The sequence below is a fragment of the Brassica napus genome, chromosome A2 (assembly GCF_020379485.1).
Source record: "Brassica napus cultivar Da-Ae chromosome A2, Da-Ae, whole genome shotgun sequence".
Lineage (NCBI taxonomy): Eukaryota > Viridiplantae > Streptophyta > Magnoliopsida > Brassicales > Brassicaceae > Brassica > Brassica napus.
In genome coordinates, this window is record NC_063435.1 from 28,185,172 (window position 1) to 28,194,719 (window position 9,548).

General features: G+C 30.5%; 1 protein-coding gene across 1 annotated transcript; it reads left to right on the forward strand.

Annotated features, from left to right (window-relative positions):
• The first annotated feature begins 5,946 nt into the window (after positions 1 to 5,946).
• On the forward strand, positions 5,947 to 9,359 carry LOC106404424 (squalene epoxidase 4-like). Its single transcript, XM_013845146.3, has 8 exons — positions 5,947 to 6,218; positions 6,981 to 7,092; positions 7,197 to 7,374; positions 7,527 to 7,695; positions 7,790 to 8,008; positions 8,108 to 8,395; positions 8,671 to 8,949; positions 9,060 to 9,359. Exons 1-8 carry the CDS (start codon positions 6,021 to 6,023, stop codon positions 9,171 to 9,173), a joined length of 1,557 nt encoding a protein of 518 aa, XP_013700600.1. The 5' UTR covers positions 5,947 to 6,020; the 3' UTR covers positions 9,174 to 9,359.
• Positions 9,360 to 9,548: the final 189 nt, after the last annotated feature.

A 9,548-nucleotide genomic window follows, 5' to 3' on the forward strand; every position in this document is an offset into this window, starting at 1 on the left:
TCTTCCTGCTGCGAAAACTAAGTCATATTGTCCTGTTCACCAAGGCTGCGGATACGTCCGTATGAAAATCCGGAAGAAGGCCTGTCGTGGGCTGCACCTCCCACCCGGAGGTTAGGTCTGTGTCTTTAATAGACCCGGATTTAACTCTTTTTTTCTACAAAAAAAAAACTATCTGAAATCAACACATTTAATATTCAAGTATTTTTTTTACACAAAATTATTTCCGAAAAAATTATTGACTGCGCAAAGTTGGGCATGAAAAAGTCAACTCTTAGAGTATAAACGGAAAACTAATGATTTCGAGAATACTTTTGCGCAAGTAATAATTGAATATTAAATGTGTCGATTTCAAATAGCTATAAATAAAAAAACTATATTTATATTATATAAGTTTCCAAATCAAAATATATGTCAATTTTTCAAAGTTTGAGTTAATATTTTTTTATCAAATTGGGTGAAAACAATAAACCCTTCTAAGATTCATTTCTGGATACGTCTCTGTAATGTTTAATTAGTTGAGAAATCTATATTTAAAAACCTAACAAAATGTTTTTTAGCTTTGAATTGACATATAAACTATAACCAGATATATATATATCGTTTAGCTTATGTACAACGTACATTTATCTAAAACAAAGATCCAAAATCATATACCGGTTATCTTAGAAACATAAAATTCACGAATGTTATATCTAACGCTACTAATAATAGATGTTTTACAGTATTTATAACATAAATGTGCATAAGCTTTCACATATTTAAATAATTATTTATCCTCAAAATTGACAAAAAAATAAAGTAAGATCACATATATAGATTTTTTTTTTTGACGTCAAAAGGCTATTCTATTACTCAAACTTGAGGTGGTCTGGATTGTTATGGACCTCCGCTTTAGACAAATTATGTTGTGCATTAGCAATATATACTTGTCTTTTAAAGATTTACTGGATTTTGACCCGCACTTAGATAATGTATATGAATTTTTGAAATTAAATTAATTTTTTCTATATGAATTTCTATATAAGATAATGTATATGTTTGGACACATTTACCATGGTGAACTGAACCGTATCAAACTGAAAAAAATAAAACTATGCTGAATTTCATAACTAACTGAGCATATTCTATATTTTTTAAAACCGAAAAACATAAACCAAACCGAGAATCAAATGAGTACCTACAAATATTAATTATATTTAATTTCTAAATAACAAAATATCCTAAAATATTATTTATAAACCAAATTACGCAATAAATTAATTATCTGAATATTTTTATTCAAAATATTAAAAATTATTCGAATTATTTTATATTTGTTTCAAATAACCCAAATTATCCGGTATTTAAAGGGCAACATATTTTAAATTTTGTGAAATTTCAATAAAAACGTATAATATACATTATTAGAATTTGTAAAACAAATAAACATGTCCTATTTAAACCAGTCTTTTTGACTAATTTCATTTAAATGTCCAACCCGTTTAGACCAATTTTATATTTTTATGATAAGATTAATCATTTATAGTTTATATATAAGAATGTAATATTAGATCTTAATAATTGATTGCATGTAATTAATTAAATCAATGTTTAATAGTGGAATAGTTAACATTAAGGCTTTTAGCTTTCAGTTCACGTAAATATGTAAAAATTGTTATACATCAGAGGATTCTCCATTAGAACTTATATTAAACATAACTAAACTATTAAATTTTTTATAGTATTAATAGAACTATATATGTGGTAAGGATCACATCATGTTAAACACGTTTGAGTCATATGTCATATATTCATGGGGTTATTGTTATATTGGAATAATAAATGAGTTCATTTGAATTATCTAGAATATTTTTATAGTTAGAGAAATAAAAAGTAAGACCAAATAATAATTTATTAGCTAACGAAAAGGTCCAACAAAAATTTTTAAGTACATTTTTTAAGAATCAAATTTTAATAGTATAGATATTCAGACAATGTTTTCATTGTGTTTTCATACTCGACTGAGACTTGTGGTCGAACCGATAGATCGAGTGACCCGTAAATAGTCCGGTTTAGATTTAATAAAACAAAATATGTTTGCTAATTAGATTAAAAGTATATTTGAAGATGAAATCGTGGGTTTCATAGTATATATAGAAATAATAGCATGAATGTATATATAGTGTTATTAGAAATGATTTTTATACATACATTTCTTTGTATGTATATTAATTATCAAAATAACCAAATATATATTTGTATGTATATTAAGTACATAAAATTTTTGTTTTTTTTTTAATTCTGAAAAATTATCTATACTATTAACATAAACTAAAATTTCATTTTGACAGATATGTTTTATTATTAAAAATTAGAGTTTTTAATTAATGATTTATATACATTTTACATATAAAATGGTTATTGTGGACTTTTTTGAAAAATTGTGTTGTTAGTTTATTGGGCTCTAATTGACGAAAGAAGTTAAATGGTTAATGACTAAAGAAAAAAAATAATTTAATTATTTTCTGTTTTTTGGTTTGATCATCGTATATATTATTAACAAAACAAACCTAAGAATATATATACTTAGCATATTCTTAATATGTTCGTTTTCGTTTACATAGTTTGTTACGATTTATTTAAAAGTTCAAAATTTTAAATTGTGATTGCAACCAATCTTATCGTTTAAATAATATTGGCATCGTTGAATACTATGTATATATGATGTACGCTTTTGATGTATTTGAATTTAATAGTATAAATATTGTATAACATAATATGTGATGAATAATGTGGTTTAAGTCTTTAATACAGTCATGATCTATTTTTGAATAAGTGTCATTTGAGTAAGAGTGTTGACATTTTTTTGCTTCAGGAAGGTTTTTCAATTTAACAAACAGAAGTCTGAACAATCGCAGAATGGAATTTAATTATCGTATATTGGGATATAGATCAGTCAGGTTATAATCTCGATATTAATGAGACATGTTTAGAAGTCACTGGTGGCTCACATGATTGATATATTCATGGTATAATGGTTTAGTAATCGATTCCAATTGTAGAAAAATAAATAATGTAACCGATGTTATGGTTTGAATAACAACCGGGTACATATATATAGGTTTAAGTGTTTTTAGCCTGTACTTAAATTCTATAAGGGAAGACCAAAAAAAAATTAAGTTTAATAAAAGGATCTAAATAACTTTTATAAGTAGATTTTTTAAGACTTCTTTCTTTTTAATAGTATTGATATGTTCTCTGTAAAACCCCATATGAATATCTCTAGTTGTTTTTATCTCAAATTTGATAAATTTTCTTAACTCAAATTTCAAAAATTTGATTGATATTTTGATTCGAAAACTCATATAGATAACAATAAAATATAATTTTTATTTCCTAACTATTTAAAATCGGCACATTAACTTGCGTAACATTATTCCCAAACTAAATGTTGACTACACAAAATTAGGCATGTATAATCAACCGGTAAAAATTGGACAGAAATCATCAGTTTTCCGTTTATAATTTAACAATTGACTATTTCATGTTTAATTTTGTGTAGTCAACAACTAGTTCATGAATAATTTTACTCAATCAATATTTAGATATCAAATGTGTTGATTTTGAATAGTTAACGAATCAAATATCCATTTCCCGTGAAATGTTAGTTTTTGTATATGTTTAAGGCTGTAAGTTTCTAACATCAATCTTGGTTTATAATTGTTTTCTTAGTTAATCTTGGATTCTTTTTTTTCTTCTTTTTTTAAATACTCCTATTTCTAAATAATACTTGTTTTACCACTTTTACTTGTTTCTAAGAGATTAATGTTTTAGAATTTCTATGTATTTTAAATAATCAATTGTAAACTTCAAAAAATGTTTATTGACAATTTTGGATTTATTAAATTGTTATTGATTTAACTTTGTAGAAAATTGTTATAATTTTAAAAATTAAATGTTAAATATTAATTGTTTTAATATTTTTGAAAAATCTAAAACATACATTATTCGGATATTAGGGAGCACGAGTTTTCTCGAGAACATGCTTTTAGAAGAAGAAAATCATGCTACGGCATTATATGCCAGGTAACATGCAGATGACAACTTTCTGAAACATCATTATGATAAAAAAATGATACAGCGACTTTGGCGGGGTTGACAAATATGATTTGATTTGATTTGATCCCATCCGATCCGCCGATCCTTACTCCATAAATAGAAACTATACTATTTTAAGTTTCCCTTTTTCCTAGCTCTGATTTTTTCCTTACTCTTTTATTTTATTATACCATGCGGTCCACGCCCATGTTTATGAATTATTTTATTTCAACAACGATTTCCTTAAAAGTTTTTGGTTTATAATCTATATAGGTGTCTGAAACCAGTCATTAATAGTATAATTTTAAAACGTATATCATTCTTTGTAAAAAAGTTTGAGTTACTGATCTTAGTTTTTGCTTTCAAAATCAGTAGTTCACCTTCGTGTAGAAGTTGAAGTTTTAATTTCAGATTTTCCTAAATAGCATATGGTTTACGACACTGCTAATTGAATAGTACATTGACACGTATATGATCCATTCGTGAATCAGCGTCGGGCATGTTATTTAAAACTAAATAGGTAGACATGTGGATGTAGTAGCGGCCATGATGTTGCAATCAGGGTTGAATATTTTATCTCCTTTTTTTGGGTCGGCCACCTTTTTTTCTTCGTATTGGAAGAGTATAAGTTACAACCAAACAGAAAGTTAACACAAATCCCAACGTTTTCTATTAAAAAGTCAACTATATTGTGTGAATGTAAACAAAATTCCAAATTAAAAATAATTTTTAGTATATAAAAAATATTTAATTTTAATTAAAACGAATTTTTTTTAAAAATATCCAAATTAAATTTATTTGGGCTTTGTTTTCATGTGCAAAACAGACAATATTATATTAAACAGACAATAAAAATTTAGACACAAATTTCAAAAATCCAACAATTAATATCAAAACCGAAATTATGAACATCTACAAAAAAAACAAAATACCCTTTAAATTCAAAGATGACGGACGACCAACGATAAAAAAAAAAGAGGAAGCATGTATGATAGAGACTAGTCAGAAAATTTTAAAAGCTTCAATTGTAGGAGGAGTATCTTCAAAATGACTTCGCGATCAAGAATCCATGAGACTTGTGCCAAAAGTCCATTCCTTACAACAATATAAAGTTTAAATGAATATCTCTAATAGTGCTGCAAAAATTAGGTGGTGAGTGTCCTAATAGTACAACAAGGGTTAGGCAAAGAAACCCTTATAGTGTAACAAGGGTTAGATGAAAGAGTTGTTGGTGATTACTGTACTACAAGATGTGCATTAGGTTTTGCTGGAGGTAGGAAACCAAAGGTTTGTACGACACTTGATCTGAGAAAAAGTTTGTTGTCAATGCAAACAAAATTTCAGATTAAAAGTTTAGACAAATATAAAAGATATTTAACTCTAATTAATGAGTCCTTTTGGAAAAATCCAAAATAAAATTCATACGAACATTACTTTTATGCTTTTTTTAACAACTACCTTCAGGTTTCAGGTCTAAGGTGGATAAGTACTAATCGAAAAATAAAAAATTAGACATAGATTTGAAAAAGCCACAATGTGTATGTTCTTGAGAAAATTAATTCCAGTAAATTATTTTTCAACTACGAGAATAAATTTGAAACATTTTTGAGAACTCATATTAATTAGAAACCATATTAAAAATAAGAATAAAAAGAAACCATATAAACTAGCTATTAGCTAATCAAATGGAATTATTACCTAGAATTGTCGTGCAACTACAATTATCAATGAATCTGATTTGTTCTCATGTCTGCCCTTAAAGAACAGTAATATATTAGTTTGCTAACTTATTCATTACATATATTTAATATTATTTTTCTTGTCGAGGCTTGACATTGTGAGTTTATCCTATTTAAAGAGCATTTTTCTGGAACTTAGATATCTAAGTTCCTATTTAACAATATCATTTCAAAGAAAGACAAAAATCTTACTACTAAGCGGAAATGGTACCGACATACGCGTGGTTATGGACGCTTCTCGCCTTCATTCTGACATGGATAGTTTTTCACCTCATCAAGAGAAAGAAGACGGCAGCCGAGGAAGCAGAGGCCGATACAGAGGAGAGAAGAGACGGTGTCGCTGATGTTATAATCGTTGGGGCGGGTGTGGCAGGATCGGCTCTAGCTTATGCTCTTGCTAAGGTATATTTGCGCATGTAACAGTTTTCTTCCGTTTATACATTCATAAATTAATCACGGTACGATCAACTGCATAGGTTGGTTATATATCTAAGAAATTTAGATCTGCCATGTTAATTGTAGTGATCTAGTAGATATGATTTTAGTTCAAATTTATGTTGATGTTTTGAAACCTATATAACTGATTGAACTAGGTTTTTGGTAGCTTTTCATACGTTGTGTTCAGCCTCTTTAATCAGATATATCTTAAAAGTCAGATAAACCTTTTTCTGTTGATCAGGGGGCTGATACTATATAGAGGGTGTAAGATTTAACCGATTGTATGATTTCAGAGGGTTTAGATATGGATATATACACTCATATATATATCCCTTCATTTATATTTTGGAATATATGAAAACAAACTAAATCAATGGAAATGGTAAAAATGTATTATATTTATAACTTATAAGTGTGTGTGTTTGGTGTAATATTTTTCAGAACCATTTTTTAGCTTTTAGTCCAACATTTAAGGAAAAATGTGGTCGCCGTATTTCCTTAAAAGAGAGACTACAATAAAGAGAAATGTAGGTGCATGAGTGTCCATGAGTTTTAAATACAACCAAAAAAAAGGAATGCGGATGCACTATGCAGGAAAACAAAAAATCTTGATCTGACAATTTGAATATTACGTACTAATTTCGATGAGTTTCTACAGAAATGTTATTTTAAGTTATGTCGTTAGTAGCTATTCAGTATGTGTATATGATCTACATGCGGATCTAGGATGGGCGGCGAGTACATGTGATAGAGAGGGACTTGAAAGAACCTCAAAGATTTATGGGAGAGCTGATGCAAGCAGGAGGACGCCTCAAGTTAGCTCAGCTTGGCCTTGAAGGTTTGTCTATCTCTTTCTCTTCACATTCATCACTACACGATGATGATTGATCTCTTGTTGCCTACGCGCATGGATGTATCTAAACTCATTGTGGTATCTACTAGATTGTTTGAAGGAGATAGACGCTCAAGAATCACATTCCCTGGCAATTTACAAGGACGGAAAACATGGGACCTTGTATTACCCGAGTAGCACTAAGTTTCCTTATGAACCACAGGGTAGATTCTTACGTAATGGCCGTCTGGTACAACGTCTACGCAAAAAGGCAGCTTCTCTTGCCAAGTACGTGCATATATATGTACATATAGCAGTGTGTTTTTTTGTAACATGGAACCGTAATCAATAGCCAATACTAATGAGTAAAATGATCTACCACCCACTCTTATATAATATCATCTCTTATTTAGTATATACAATGCAATAAACATTGGCAGTGTGCAACTAGAAGAAGGAACAGTGAAGTCTTTGATAGAAGAAAAAGGAATGGTTAAAGGAGTGACATACAAGAATAGCGCAGGAGAAGAAATAACTGCTTTCGCACCACTCACTGTGGTATGTGACGGTTGCTATTCAAACCTTCGTCGGTCAGCCATTGATAATAAAGTGAGTGGACACTCACTCTCTTAAGCATTAATGTAGACCTTTTTATATGCTCACTAAGTTTCATGATCATATATATACGTCTATATGTAAACAGGAGGAAGTGCTCTCGCATTTTGTGGGTTTCGTCGTGAAGAATAGCCGACTTGAAGATCCTCATAGTATGCATCTGACTTTTTGTAAACCTTTCCCATGTGTTATATATCAAATAACCAGCGATGAGGTTCGCGTTGCTGCCGAGCTTCCTGCCGACAGTATTCCTTCTATGGCGAATGGCGATATGGTTAACTTTCTTAAGAAAACTGTGGCTCCTCAGGTACGTATTCAAGGAATCATAAGGAGTTTCTTTGATTTCGAATGGTACAATTTTGTTTATATAACTTAGTTTGTATCATTAATCCCTTACGTGCCGTAGATACCTGAAACTGGAAAGCTCCGGGAGACTCTTTTGAAAGGGGTTGACGAGGGACTACAAGAGGTAAAAATACATGCGACTATGAGTATGTCAGCGAAGCCGTGTGATAAAAAAGGAGTTATTGTGTTGGGAGATGCATTCAATATGCGTCATCCTATAATAGCTTCAGGGATGATGGTTGCACTCTCGGACGTTCTCATTATACGTAATCTTCTAAGGTCATTGCCTAACATTGGTAACACCAAGAAGGTCTCGGAACTTATCAAGTCCTTTTACATCATCCGCAAGGTTGGTTGTTTGTATAAATGTGTAAAAGTTCATGGGATCTATATTTCGAAAAACATAGCAATAAGTGAAGCGACTCATATCATTTTATACTCTAGATTAGGTCATGTTAGGCGTATATATGACTCTTTTAGTTAACGATTACTTAGGGAACATTTGGACACATTCACATTGTACATTAGTATTATCCATTGCCTAAAATGCTCACATAAAGTTAATTAAGATGTATTATAATATGACATTCGTTTTCTATTTGTGTTGATTTTGGACGGCAAAAGCCAATGGCGGCTACTGTGAACACGCTAGCTGCTGTCTTTTCACAAGTGCTAATCGCTACAACAGACGAAGCAAGAGAGGGAATGCGACAAGGTTGCTTTAGTTACCTGTGCAGTGGTGGTTTCCGAACAACCGGAATGATGGCTATTCTTGGAGGCATGAACCCTCGTCCCCTTACTCTAGTCCTTCATCTTGTAGGCATCACCCTCACCTCCATGGGCTGCCTGCTCTCTCCCTTTCCTTCGCCCCGTCGCTTTTGGCATAGCCTCAGAACTTTTGCGGTAAAGATATATATACTTAATACTTTCTTGCTATTTTTACACACACGTTTCACATGTTCAACAACGGTTACATATTTGTTGTCTTGATGACTTATTATGTTATTTATCAGTTGGCTTTGAAAATGTTGGGTGCACATTTGGTGGATGAAGGATTCAAAGAGATGTTGATTCCGACAAACGCAGCTGCGTATCGTAGAAACTATATGGCCACGGCCAGCGACTGATGGTTGATTGATCGTTCAAAACCAAGACTATTTATAACTCAAACAGTTTTATTTTTAGTAAATTAAATAAAGAATTGGGTCTAGTTGAGCCTTTGATTAGGCCTTGTTGTTTTGTCTTGTAACCAAACTTGGATATGTTACATGCTGATTTATTATGTTCTATCTGCTGATCCTTGATTTTCTGCTTATGTCTATTTCAATTTCTTCGCTAATTCCACTCACGACTATGGGGAAGGAAAATAAACTACACTTGGAGTTCTGTCACAAAATTTATTATATTATTGAACTGAATTGAATTTTAATTTAAACAAATTTAGTGCCTTTATATGTTTGTAAATCCACTATTGGGCCCACTATTGCTGAGAAGACCATCCA